At 38.2% G+C, this 14,661-nt stretch overlaps 1 protein-coding gene across 1 annotated transcript in view; it reads left to right on the forward strand.

The window, feature by feature from the left end:
• Positions 1 to 320: 320 nt before the first annotated feature.
• The window catches only part of TOPAZ1 (testis and ovary specific TOPAZ 1), a 41,210-nt gene continuing 26,869 nt past the window's right edge, over positions 321 to 14,661 (forward strand). Inside the window, exons 1-6 of the mRNA XM_042889007.1 lie at positions 321 to 1,422; positions 2,617 to 5,062; positions 7,836 to 7,903; positions 9,613 to 9,743; positions 10,882 to 10,943; positions 13,249 to 13,361. Of these exons, the coding sequence (XP_042744941.1) occupies positions 321 to 1,422; positions 2,617 to 5,062; positions 7,836 to 7,903; positions 9,613 to 9,743; positions 10,882 to 10,943; positions 13,249 to 13,361 (3,922 nt within the window). The remainder of the gene's footprint in view (positions 1,423 to 2,616; positions 5,063 to 7,835; positions 7,904 to 9,612; positions 9,744 to 10,881; positions 10,944 to 13,248; positions 13,362 to 14,661) is intronic.

Genomic DNA, 14,661 nt, shown 5'->3' on the forward strand with positions numbered 1-14,661 from the left:
GGCAGGAGGCGCTGGGCCTTGAGAGCCGGAGCAGTGAACTGAGAAGTGGCGACGAACACGCAGTGCGGGGGAGGGGGTGGGAGGCGGCAGAGCCGGTGGTGCTGTTTGTCTGTGAGGCAGCAGGGAGGCGTGGGGTGGGAACTGGCTGGTGGCTGTGGGCGCGCAGGCTGTGCTTCTCTCGGGCCGGGCTCTGCTGCGGCAGGAGAAGGTTGTGCTCCCTTCCTGCTCGGGCCTGCACTTCTCAGGGCCCGGGCTAGGCAGCGTGCTGGTAGAGGTGTGCAGGTGTGTGGGGTTTGCAGGGCTTGGTGGTGTCCCCCACAATGCCGCAGTTAAGATCTGGGAAGGTGGTCGGGGCTGAGACACTGCTTGCTCTCCGGGCTGCGGAGGTGGGGTGTGAGCTAGGGAAGCAGGTGATAGTCGAGCTGAGTCCTCAGCTGGTGCCAGAGAGGGAATCCGAGCAGCCCTCACCTTCATGTTCCCAACCTGCTGCACTCTCTGTAGATTCCTCTGAGCAGTTGACTTTTCTTCTGTCTGTGCAGAAGGAGCAAGCCAAGAGTAGGCAGAGGCCAGGTGGTAAGAAAAGCAAGGGGATACAGAGTAGGGTGTCTTCTGAAAGGAAGAATGATTCTGCTCTGCAGGTATCAGACAGTGCTGTGTGTGAAGGTGGGCAAGCAGTCATAGTGGCGGGAGCGTGTTTGGAAAAGACTGTAGGCAAAGACACAGGACAAGGTCAGCAGTCATTTTGCTTAGGAACTGACTTACAGAAGACATTGTCAGGCAGCCCAGAAAGACCAAACCTCTCTGGTTTCCAGGAGAATACGCGACCCTCAGGAAAAAAACGCAAGCATTCCTATATGGAATTGAAATTGCAAATCCCAGCCTTGGAGGAGAACCTTGAGAGGACAGAGGGGCATAGTGTTGTTTCCTGTTTGTCAGAACCTGAGGTGCTGCAGCCTAGAAAGGGTGCGTGTAGCACTGAAATGAAAGGCACTGCCTCTTTAATGATACTGAATCTGCAAATCCCAGGTCTTAAGAGTTTGGGGACTGAGGAGTCTTTCTTGTCTGAACCAAAACCTCAGGAAGTGGTAGGTAACCCAGAGAGTGTGGATGGGTGTTCCTTAGAAAGGCTGAAAAAGCCAAAGAAGGGAGGAAAGAGAGACTTGACAAAGAAAGGCAGGCAGTCTTTGGTGAAATCAGAACTACAAGGGCCAGGACCTGCCCTGTTAGAGCTGTACACACAGTGTGTGGAGTCCAAGGAAAACTCTGCAAGTCTGACAGAGGAAGACTCATTGCCATTGCTATGTGTGCAGGGCTTAAGTGGCCAAGAACAATCAGAGATTGGAGGAGAGCAGCGCAAGTGTTGCATCCTAGAACATCAGCTGAGCTCGGACCTTCAGAAAGGAGCAGATAGCAAGCAGGAATGTGGTAAGCGTTTGTCCCCCATTGTAGAAGTACAGGTCTAGAATTTGGGCTTTCAGGACAAGGGATGGTGCTCGGTAAGACCTCATTAGAAACTAAAAATAGGAGATAATTTTATTTCTGCAGGTGGAAGTGACTTTGAGGGACAAAGTCATGCAGGCAGGAAAGAGTGGTGTGTATCCTGCCTTAAAGAGCCTGTTAACATGTCGCCAGTCATTTAGCTCTTATCTCTACACTTCTTGAGATAGGGACTTTAGGATGGGGGAAAGCTTTTTTGAAGTAGAAAAGTGGTCATTTAGCCCAAAAGAGAGTAGACCATGTTACCTGGGGGTGAATAGTGGAAGTAAGAGGTATCAGGAGCAGCAGGCCCTGAGTAAGCATTTTAGATTTTATTTTGTGATATTAAGAGGATGATATCAGCTGAACAGTTCTGGAATAGGGTTTTAAAAAAATCTCCTTTTTTCAGGACAATAATCTGTAAGACATTCTTTCTGTTTTAAAAATGAATATATTCAAATGACAAACATTTGCTGTAGTTTACTAATAATTAATCTAGATACCGTATCCTGAAAAAATGAGATATTAAAATTGTTTTACTTTGAAAATTGAGATCTTAACAAAATTTTACCAATATGTTCTCAAGTTAATTCTTCGTATTTTTGCATTTACGGTTTACAGAATCTGTATTTGCTCTCAAGTAAAAGTATTTTACAAAATTGCAAGTCCTGGAATTTTCTTGGATCTGGGACAGTCTTAAGCATTTAATCAGACTATATATCTGAAATAAATGGTTGTATTATTATGTTTATAAGCTTTTCTATTACAGAGAATGTACTGTGTAAACAAAAGATTTGTAAGGCTGATTGTGCAAATGCCATAAGCATTTTCTTGGCAGACTTGCTGTAATTGGTTTCCACCTATTTTCAATATACAGCTTCCATTGACCTTTCAACATCTTCAGGTTCTGTTGTTTATCTGTAGCTTTCTGAAGACAACATAATTTGATACTTTTAAGGCTGCTAACAGTGCTTACTTAAAGAAAAAAAAATGGTGAAATGCAACTGAAATGTGTTTGCCTTATATAGTGTTATGCTCTTTACTAACCTTGACTGTTTTTTGTTCTTTTTCTACAATTCTGCAATAAGGTTGTTGTTTTTCCCTTAGCATGCTGTTTAATAAGATTGCTTTGTTTCTGAGCAGCAAAGAAAAAACAGAAAAAAAATAAACAAAACTCAGGTATACAAGCTGTGAAGAAGTGTAAGGCAAATCTAATGAGATCAGAAAATCCCTGCGAAAAGGAATCTCACTTCTTGGAATCTCCTGCAGTTGATGCATTAAGTGGGACACAAAGCAATATTTTTCTGTGTCATCCTGAAGCTAAAAAGTCTGGTGTACATTTTAAAAAAAGGAAACCCAGAACTGATTCTATCACATGCTTGCAGAATCTTAGCCTAACTGCAGCTGAAAAAGTGATAAATGCAGAACATGCTGATACAGAGAATAGTGGAAACAGCCTAAACAGCTGTAACAACTTGCTTGATGTAACAAAAAAGAATCCATTTGTAAGACTGGAGGCCTGTAGTTGCATCAATACATTGGTAAAATCTTCAGTGAATGGAGGTATCAGCACCTTTAATGTAAGAGGATGCTTCCATAAAGCCCAGGATGAGAGGAATTCCAGTAGTCCTGGTGATAAAGAACAGAGTGATATAAATTGCAGCACTAATAGAATGCAAAATGAGAGATCACTCATAAAAGATAGGTTAGTGTTTAATAAAGAAGTAAAAGCTCAGCATAAAGGGCATTTTTTGTGCAACCAGAGTAAAAACAGTAAGTTCTCAAGTGAAAAAAAATGTAATGCTGTTAGAAAGAGTAGAAAAAAGATGAAAATCACTGAGATGTCAGCCATGCAGACTGTTTTCCCAAATGTCAGTAATGAATGCAGTAAGTGTGAGTTACCAGCAGAAGCTGCAGTTGCCTCTTCAGACTCCTCTGCAACCTTAGGACTAAATAATAAAGAAACAGCTCTGTCAGATTGTGCATCTCGTCTAAGTACAGAAAGCAGTACTTGTGAAGCACAAAAGAGTAGAAAGAATAGGAGAAAGAAGAGTACTAAATTACTTGCATTTGGAGATGGCTGTGAGAAGACATCTGATCTGTCTACAGTAGCAGAAAGAGAAGGTTCAAACACTGTGGCATCACAGTGCTATTCTCCTACTTCAGGTAGCCCGAGAGCACTAACTCATGCTCGTAATGTTTCTAATCATCACAACAGCATGATGGATGAAAAATTAAATAAAGTTAAGAAGAATTTGCAGCAGTTTACCTGTCAAAGAGCAATACCTATGACTGGCATACATGTTTGGCCTATTGAATCTTGTGCCAGGACTTCTGGATGGGTCCCTGAAAGTCGTTGGTCTGTCTCAGAAGGAAAAATAATTTTAAGTCCAGTCTTTGCAGAGTCCTCTGATGAAAGCAGTGTCAAAACTATAGGAAACAGTTCTGTGGCAGGGAATTCGAGACAGTTGGTTTTGCATACATCAGTGGCAGAAGTTAACAAAGAACCTGCACATAAAATAATGGATCTAAGTGCTGACTGTCTAACTTCAGTTGAAATCTCAGAATCCTCTTCTGTGGGTATTTATGAGACTTGTAGAATGAGCAATGAAAATGTGGAATCACCAGTTAATATGGTTAAAAGTGCTGTGTCTTTTAACCCTGATGATATGCAAGAAAATAAAGCAACCTCAAATTTTACAAGTGCAAAAGATAAAGGAACTGAAACAAAGAGAAACCCGTCTGTGGCAGACCAGAATAGTGCATCTAAAGGAAAACAAAGCAGAGTCAACTTAGACCATAAAGCAGCAGTTGTGAACCAGATGCTTTCTGAATTAGAACAACCAACAGTACTGAACACCAGAAACCTGACAAATTTCAAAATACCTTTACGCAGAAACAAACCTGAACCTGGGATATTGGAACCTGTCAGTTCATTTGAGAGTAAAACCTGTAGTCTACCAGAGCTTGATAGCACTGGTGTTTCAGGAAGTCAGAAAAGAGATGAGAAGACTGTCTTCGTGAAGGTGAAGCAGCAGCCTCTTCCTGTAGTAAGTGATGCTGTATCTTCAGCTTCCAGGAAGAAAGAAGCTGATGAGGTCAACAGTAAGGACTTTCGGCACGGTGGCTCTGAAGAGCTTTCAGATGAGATGTCCGCACTCCCCGATCCTGTCTTTTTATACCCATGTCCTCTTGAGAGACAGATAAAATCATCTTCACCTGACTTCTGTGGTACTGATTTTGTATGGAAATCAGAGGTTTCCCGTCATTCAGGGGACGCGGTTGACCACCGTGTTGCATTAGAAATACAAGATGATAGCAAATCAAAAGTCAATCTTCCACAACACAAAAGTGAAAAGTTTCCAGATGTTCTTGAAGCTTACAACAAAGATGTTCTTGTCATTGATGTGATCCAGGATGACCCTGATCTTTTTGGAACCAGTGGTGAAGAAGAGTTTACAGTCACAGACAGTGAAAATTGTCCTGCAAAGGCATGCTGTTCTAGCATCTTCATTAAAGAGGAAAAGCAATATCCCGAGTGTGCTGATACTTCAGAAAACAGTCATTCAGTAAATGGTAATTTTAGGTATGCTTATTCTTCTGCTTTATGACAATAATGCCAAGTACTTTAACCTCGTATTGATAGCTTTGGTTGTAGTTGTCAGGCTTCCTAAGTGTCAAAGCTTGATTGTGGTATGGTAGTTTTCTGAGTGCAAATAAATTTTTCTGGTTTGGTTTTGTTTTGGTTTGTTTGTTTTAAAGAACTAGGATAAACTCTGAATGGAAGGAATACCTAATCCTCAAGCATTGGTATAGATGAAATGAAATATGAAATATAAACAAAGCTGATTATTAATGATAATTGTCTTAATAACTAATTATTTTTGAGTATCTGACTTAAGCAGTATCCCTTTGAGAGTAGATTTTACATGTAAATTCATACAGTATTTGTCTTTTTTCTAGGTGTAGCATATTCTTTTACTCAGTCTGTATGAGTAAGCAACTGTCTCCACAGTAGTGTTCCATTCTCAGTTTCTCTATCCACACTTCTCTTCTACAATCACACATGAATAATTCTCAAATCTGTAATTTGGCTGACATGTTACAGTTATTTGGGATCCTTTATTCACCAAGTGTCTCATATGCATTTGTAGGCATTTGTGTTTTTCTGGATTTTGAAGTGATAATAAAAGTCATGGGGGTGGGGTAACAAGCTTTTATAAATCAAGCCATAGTGCTTTGTGAGATAGGCCTTCCAGAATGTGAAGGAGCCTACAGGAAAGCTAGGGAGAGGTTTTCTATAAGGGTATGTAACAACAGGACAAGGGGAAATAGCATTTGACTGAAGAGGATAAGTATAGGTATTAGGAAGAAATTCTCTACTGTGAGAGTGGTGAGACACCGGAATAGAGTTTGTGGATACCTCCTCCCTGGAAGCATTCAAGACCAGGCTGGTTGGGGCTGTGAGCAGCCTGGCCTAGAGGGAGGTGTCCCTGCCTATAGCAGGGGGTTGGAGCTAGATGATATTTAAGGTCCCTTCCAACCCAAACCGTTCTACGATTCCATTCTGTGATTAACTCATCAACTCTGTAGTCGTGTTTTCTCTCTAAGCTCTGATACTTTTCTTTGATAAAGGAGTTTCAAGATTAAATTCTTTAGGTAGGAACTGCACAAAAATTTCATCTGAAAATTAGGGGGGTTTTATTGATGGGTGTTTTATTTTCTTTCTCTGTGCTTTCTGGGTAGCTTTAGGTTATCTTTATTTTAAACGATAATTTAACTTTTTCCAATGTTGCACCATCTAATAACTGCATTTGTTTTTTTCTGTGTATCTTTGCACTTCTTATCCTTTTCCTGTCACTAAGCTCACAAGAGAGAGCAAGGAAGTCAGTGTGCCAACCAGTTTTCTAGACATGAGAATATTAAGCTTCTTTTTTTACTATAAAAATACTTCTGCTTAAGCAGACCTGTGAAGAGCAGTATTCAGATGATATGTCTTTAGTAGGAGCATCTGACTTCTTAAGAAGTAGTTAGGCTGTGTCATAGTAAATTTGTTAGTATGAGTATTCCCTTTGGGAACAAGGTGACTACCTCTGACAGAGCATCAGTACCCTTTCTTGCTTTTAGGACACTTCTGCTTTTTACTTTCCTCCTTTCAAGTAAAACTCCGAAAATTTAATCCTTTTTCAAATGCAGAGTAACAAACTGAGCGACCCTGGTTAACACAGCTTGTGCTGTAAGGAGATTTGTTTAAATTTAATCAGCAACAGCATGCAAGATCATTCTGCATTCACTACTCAAACTCTGATGACCGAGTCTGTCCTCATTTCCAGAACTCTAAAATGCATTGACTTCTTAAGGTTCTGTCAGTGCTCTTAGATTTCTCAAGCTGGTGATAGATGCAGCATGCTGTATGTGATGGAGGCAACTTCTTGACAACATCTTACGATGTGGCTCCCATAAATGTTCCACACTATGCAGCAGAATCTGGTAAAGATTTGGAAATGGCTTCTGACCTGAACATGAAGATTTCAGGCTCTTGACTCTGTTATATATTTTCCATTCTTAAAAAAAAAAAAAAAAAAAAAAAGTTTGTGATGGTGATAGCTTTCTGAAACTATCTGCACTGCGATTTGAAAGAATAGTTGTTATAAGCAAAATCATCTAATAAATGCATGGGAGAGAAAGGAAAAAGCTTACGGAGAACCTGATTCTGAGAAGAATCCTTCCTATCTCTGCAGACTTGCTGGGGCATAATTAAAATCTCCTTCTTAGTAATTTTTGTAGACCTATGTAGGTATTTGTACCTCAGTGTTGCATAGTTCAAAGTTGCACATACTGGGGAAGTGTTGTTTTCATAGGTTCTTGCAAATTGCCATTCTTTTTTCCAACTATTCTTTAAAATAAGTGAGCGAAGTATCTTTCTGCAAACAGAAGTTTTTCTTGCTGCCTTTAGGATTCATTGTTATGCAAAATATCTTGAATGTAAAATTACTACAAATGACATTTCTTTATTTCAAACTCATGAATTGGTTTGTTAGTACGCTCTTTCAATAATGTACTGTATAGTAGAGATTCCCTTTTTCAGTACTTTAAGCAAAGGTGAAAGGAGGTGATGAGATTTTAGATTTGGGATTTGGAAATGTGTTAGCTTTTCTTACTGTATTTACATGTACTTTTATGGGAATAAGCACAGAACAGCCAAAAGAGATTTAAGAACACTCTAACGAGCATAGTGTTGTAAGTAAGGATCTGTCCATAGCTAAAAGCATTAGTGCAAACTTTAATTGTACAGAACTGGTTGGATTAATTCTGTTTTGCAAGATGAGAATGTTAAGTATACCTTTTGTTCAAAACAGAGACATTAATATACAAGAATCTGGAAAGTTGAATGATGCTGAAAATTCATGGGATTTGATGCTAAAAGGTAAGCGTTTTTAGAAGTTTTTGAACGTGAAATCAAGGAGAAAGTAACCACGAAGATATTCAGGGGGAAAACCTAGGATTTATACTTTCCATATGAAACGAGTGTGTGTCAGCTAATAACGTCTTTTACTGTAACAGTGATTTCCCAGTTATATGAAACGCAGGTCTTTTGAAATGATACGAATCTCTTTCAAGAACATCGTTTTCTGTGATTCCTGTCTGTTGACTGTACTCTTTTGACATCCCTTGCTCTTTAACCAAAAATTTCTGTTAGTTGATTAGACAGTAGTAGGACACTGAGTGTTTTCATATTAGTGTGTTAAGTTCGTGTTGAAGGAGTAAGTTTGGGTAGAAGTAGTATCCTGGAGAAAAAGGAGTGAATTTCTCCTTGGGAATAGTGAGAGGAGAAAAGGTTTAACGTGTTAGTGATTAGAAGGCAAAAATGAAAGGTAATGAGGGGTAAGAGCTCAGGCACCAACACCTCTGAGGAGAAGTAGGGAGCAAGTCTACAGCTAGAGACCTCTTATCTTGTAAATAGGGTACTTATGGTGGCATCTGCAGAATTAAGGTGATGGAAACCAAACCTGGAAGCAGGTCCTGTGCTATTCAGTAACTTCTGTGTTTGTTTAAACTAATTGTTGTTTTACATCATAGTCAAGTAAAATTAGAGGCCAAAAAATTTTAAGTCTTCTTGTGCTGAAAACAAAGAAACAGATTAAGCAGCTCCTTCTTCCCAGGTCTAATTAATGTAGCATTTCGTCACGCACTTAAGTACCCTCATTCATATCAACCTATGCTAGATGTATGACTTCTTAAAAGACAAATGACCTGTACAGAACAAAAAAAGATGACTGATAGTGGTTATTACCAGCAACTTACATGTTCATTTGGAAATACATTTTACTTCATTGGTGCATTGTGTTACACAGGGATGTCATGGCTGGTTGTCTGAGTGGCTTCACAGTGTATGAACGGCAACAAATACTGCAGTTAGGGTTGAGCAGTGTGGATGACGTCAGTCATCTTTGTCTTTCAAGTAGAAATGTTATGTACACTGTCTTCTTGCTGATGTGTATCGATGATGATACAGACTGGTGATGGTCATCCAATGAAACAAAGAATTTTTTCTAATGGAAAGCTCTTTTATTGTGTGTAAAGAGCTGCTTCAGAAAACTGTAGTCAGTTGTTCCTTTCATTTCCTGCAGCGCTTACAGAAGGTTCTGACATTTCCTGGCATTGAATACTGCTTACATGAATTTTGAGTTTTTCATAGCTGCCTGTATTTACTGCCGAGTTGCATCGTGTCATTACAATTAACTTATCCCTTTCTCCAGTAAAGACTTAAGTCATTATTTGCTTAGCAAATTGCTATATATATCTTGGGCTGTTCTCTAACAATAAATCTTAACTGAGTTTATTTTTAAAATACTGAATTAAATGTGATATAAATAAACCTGTTGTATTATTCTGCAGTTACTACTGTAGAACGTACAGCCTACAGCCCGATTGGAATTTTAATTGCAGATTCAGTTTAATATTTATTTGACAGGGCTCATGCTTTAAGTGGAATAATTTTACATACAAATTTTGCATTTACAATGTCCTACAGGTTCTTAAATGTCATTGTATTAAGTTTTTAAAATATGTAGGAGAAGTAATTTTGTCTAGGTTATAGTATGGGAAACAGACGATGTGTTTGTGCATTCTCAGCTTCAGATATTAAAACCCACAATTCCTCCAGTGGAAACAGTCCTATGCGAAGTTTTACTGAGGACTCTTTTGAAGATGGACAACTAACAGAACTGGATGAACTTCTAAAGAGTTTTGAACTAGATGAAAAGGTACTGAGAAATTATACTTTGTCACTGAACAGTTTAAGAAATCCGTGTATTTGGGCGGTTGTTATTGCTGGTGCTGTTTCATCAACGCTTTTATATTCCTGTAATGAAAGGAATATTATTTTCAGAGTGTTACAATTACTACATGCTATTGACATTTACATTTTTGCTTGATGGAACTTAATTTTCTTAACCTGTCATTAATAACCTGTCATCAAATTTGATATGAAACAACATGTTGTCATCTCAGTTTTTACAGTAATTCTGTTTGGAAGGGACTGTTCCAATGGACACACAGACACTTCTGTGCGTAAGTGACATACCATAAAAGCTGGTGTCAAATACTTCTCACCGCACAGTCTTGGAAGAACGGGGTGGTGTTTGAAAGCTGGGGAGCTATGCAACCATCCTGCATCTCAGAAGTGTTCTGTGGTTGATTACTGGGGCGAACCTTCCATGACATTCACTTACTGATTTCCTGGCAATCTGCGGGAGCGTTAAGCAATTTTCATGCTCAGTGACGTTATTTGACCTTTCTACCTTCTATCACCTCCTTCTTCTAGATAAGCTGCCTAGGATTTTTTAAGAGTTGCTGAAGTTTTATGGTATTTACTTATTTGATAATGGATTAAAATTTGCATTTCACTGCCGCTCAGACACAGGTGCTGATAGTGTCTGTCATTTTCCACTACTTCTGGAGTGGGTAATGGTCTTAACTGGGTAAGTTAAACTGCAAAGTACAGATGGCTGAAGATTGGTAAGTGCACGAGTGAGGTAATCAAACAATAAAGAATTGATTTCCTTGGTAAAATCGATGTTTAAAAGAGGAATATAAATGTTTCCTTCAGCGAATGGAGTTGGCACTCATAAAGTCTGATTCATAAAGTGAACAGCACTCTTTTTTTCCCCTACTCTTAGAAAGGATACAAAGGGCTGTCAAATGGTACAGGTTATTAAGTAGTACTTATTGCAGTTCTGCCAGGCCACTCCAAAGATGGGCTACTTCATAGTGTTATGGTTTTATAAAGTCAGGATCCCAGTATTTTGTATTTCAGTGCCGTGAGATTAGCTGTAGGTATTTTCCAAACCTCAGACTTAACCAAACTCAAACCATAAAGGTTTATTTTAAATATCTTTACAGTTCAAGTTTGCAGATGGAGTGGCTGCTGTGGAACCAAGAGAAAAAAGCGAAGCTGGAAAAAGGTACATGTACTGTGTCCTTAAGGTAACATGATGTTCCCTAGTCACTCTACAAATGGAATATGATATTTTTACCAGTACACTGTCGTCATTTTAATTAATGTTTTCTGTTATGTAAGAAAACAAAAGTGAAATAATATAATTTCTGTGTGCTAGCTACAAGTTTATACCAGTATTCTAGTTAAAGCCTAACAGGACAACAGAAGATATTTTGTCCTCCAGCAGCTGACTACATTTATTCCCTTTATGCCAGAGTCTCACTTGTTCCGGCATCTCTGTATGAGTGCAATATGAGATGGATATATCTTCAGCCACAATAGTACTTGCTAGAATTCAATAAAAATAACACTTTCATTTCTATATCTCTTTGAACTTGACAGAATTCATGAGAGGATTTAAAGATTTCATTCAAATTCAGGCTGACAAATACCTGAATGGAAAAGACACTTAAAAATATGGCATGTGGAGTTAAGCATGTGCTTAACTGTTATGTCAGCTTCAAGTGGTGCTTACACTATTTATTGTATGTGTGACTTGCATATGTACAGTTCAGAATCCTTCAGTTGCAACCTCCATTCAGTGTCAGTGGAAAAAAATGAAGCAGAAGATGACTTTGTAGAAAAAATATCAAAGTTATACTTAAATTATGGAATATTCCGGTAATCAAAAGAGAAATTGAATCATAGACATTACAGAGTAATTTTCGCAAGTAGTCAAAGAACTTTAGCATAGAGTATTGCTTTTTTTCAGCACCACTCACATTTCTGTGACTGAAGTCTGTCAAAGAGTGCATTAAATGGAAAATGCTGCATCTAATCATTAATCAGCTGGAAGCTCCAAGCTCCTCCTTCTGTTGAAGTGTTTTAGATTTCCTTTATAGCATATATGGCTCTTTGTGCTACAGAAAAAGTAGATTATGCTGGATAAAAAAGTTTGTGCAAGGGATACCACAGTAATTCATTTCATTCTTTAACAGAGCATTAGAGCTAAGATGTGCTGTCATAGTTGAAACGCAGCACTCTGCACTTAGAGAAGGGTTTAGTCCTTTATTTGGAGTAAAACTGTTTTCTCTAGTTTTACTGGAAAACATTACCATTGCAAAATTTCATCTAGAAGAAAACACAGTTGTTATTCCTTGTTAACAAACTCTGCTTCTAATGGTGACTTCAGTAAGCAAACAGATTGTACAGCTATACAGTTTAGAGTTCTTGGCAAAATTATGTGTAGTTTGATGTCAAGATTAAAAAGAGCTGAGACTGCTATCCTGAAGGTGGGCTGCTGTTAAAATCCTGTTTTATCAGCTCTAAGGCTGGCATGACAGAGATATGCTAAAAAACATTTTATGCGGTGATTGCAAAATTCTGGGCTGCTAGGTGCATGCACCTTGTTTTCCCTCTGGTGGGGAATAATAGTCTGTACTGACTGAAAGAAGGATTGCTATTGAGGAATTTGGGCATGGTGGATGCAATTTATTCTCATCCGCATTAGCATTTTTCCTAAAAACTGTATTAAAAACTGTGCAGATCAGGAACAGTTTGAGTTACCCTGGCTAAGAGCTACTAAACAAATGGAGTGTGACCCTCACAGAAAACAGCAAGTCAGTTTCTTTCTCCAAACAGCAAGCATGATGTGGTGTCATTTGTACTTAGCCTAAATTATTAATTGAAGAGGGAGAAATCTGATTAAAGAGCTTTTTTTTTTTTTCTATGGCTTTATTTACAGATAAGAAAGAGATCATTAAGCATTTTGCTAGCAATATTTGTACCTTATTTTGGAAAACAAAACATATTCAAAATCTAATTACCTAGGATATATATGTATGGGAATAAAGGCAGAATAGGTTTTGAGTTCTCTTGAATACAGTCGATTATTAGGAAAGAAAATGGTTGGCTGTTCAGATGTTCTGTGGATTACTTCTTTGTCAGATATTATATGTAACAGACTACTGAGAAGTAGAGCTTCTTCAAAGGTGGCAGAAATCATCTCAAACTTCCTGTCAGCTAAGTGAGAAGAAAAAAAAAAGTGATTCATGTGTGCCCTTCCTACTCACAGAATTTTATGTAATTACACTCCAGAACAGAATAATCTCAGCTGATACTATAACGAGACTGGACCAAGCTGTGGGAGTAATGAAAGTAATGTTGTTGGGACTGCCAGCCATTCAACTTTACTGTGAATTTTTTAGTGTCACTTCAATTCTTGGAGAAATTGTCATTTTTTATGCACTTAATACCTCCTTATATTTGTTTCTGATATGGAAGAAGCACCTTTTGTAATTTGGCTATATCTGTTTTTTAATGCTCAACAGTGACTGTAAATACAGAGATCTTGTGAGCTGTGAACTGCTCTCAGAATTGCCAATGCATGCCCCGAATGTGAGCGACTTCAGTGAAAGTATGGTGCAGAAACCCTGGAAGAATGGTACTGTGTGCTCTATTGAGAAAAGCTCCAAAATTTATTTTGACGTGTGTTACTTACCTACAAAATTATAAGGATTTTTTTTTTTCAGTTTCCAAAGTCATTTTTTGTTAATTGTGCATCTGGAAGCATAAATGTAAGCTCTCATGATAGACTGATTTTTTGTTTATTGAGTTGTTCACTTGTTTCTTGTTTGGGATTTTTTAACCATTTTCTTATTTGGCAGGGTCAGATATCAATGATTTTATCTTGCTATTTATAGTCTTCAAATACTTTAATTGTACAATAATGTCTGCATTCTTAAGATTTTGACAGATTGTGTATGAACCATGTTATTTGCAAGTAACCTATTGTTCTTTATTTATGGTCAGAGAATGTGACAACAGGTTTTCTTGATTGATTACTATCTGTCAGCACTTCTTGGCAAAGGAGTTTGCCCACCTTGCCAACGATCACAAATTTCTTGTTTCTGCCAACTCAAATGTTTGTGAAGCATTTACTAAATTGGATCAAGGAAATGATCTAGAATTAATAAGCAGCATTTAATTTTGACCTAGTATATTTCATGACTGGGGCAGTGTACCACTGAAGTGTTTCTGCTAATAGAGAAATCTTAATTCAGTGCAGCTGTAGTCATGGTTTCCTTCTCTTTTCTCTGCACATGAGAACTGTGATGTTTAGCCTTACATAAACATGTAGTTTTATTTGGCACACAGGACGGACGAAAACAGGACTATTTATGGACAGATATGCATTTTGTTCCTTTGCAGCACCTGTTTTGGGATATTGTGTTTTCAGAATTATTGGTTAATATGGATATTTATAAATCGGGATTTTTAGAATCGAGATTGGTGTCAGACATTCTTGTTTAATTTCAGATTATACTGCCAGCCTGAGCTTTTAGAGTGATTTTATTATCTTACCAGTATTTTTAGGAAGTGAAAGAAACATAAATGGTCTAAGAAGCAGCTATATGTCTGTAAATATGAAATTACAGACTGAAATATGCAAATCTCCACTGGAACATGACTGTTTATTGGACTGTTTATTGTTCTTTATTTAAACTGTAGTTTTTTGGAAAGCACCCTGCCTTTTGCATGCCCAGTTCTTTAAAGAGGCCAGATGGGCACCCCAGGAAGGAAGGCATTCGAAAGCTCATCCTTCTATTTAAAGATGAAATTGAAGAACTTGAACTCATGTCTTCCATTAATATTGCAAGATTGCTCATTCTTCAGAAGAAGAAAGCTCCAGCATCAGCAATAATTAAGGATCTAAACCCAAGTTTCACGGTTAAGAAATCAGT

Source organism: Lagopus leucura, unplaced genomic scaffold (genome assembly GCF_019238085.1).
Source record: "Lagopus leucura isolate 7727_CA_CO unplaced genomic scaffold, USGS_WTPT01 Super-Scaffold_100157, whole genome shotgun sequence".
Taxonomy (NCBI): domain Eukaryota; kingdom Metazoa; phylum Chordata; class Aves; order Galliformes; family Phasianidae; genus Lagopus; species Lagopus leucura.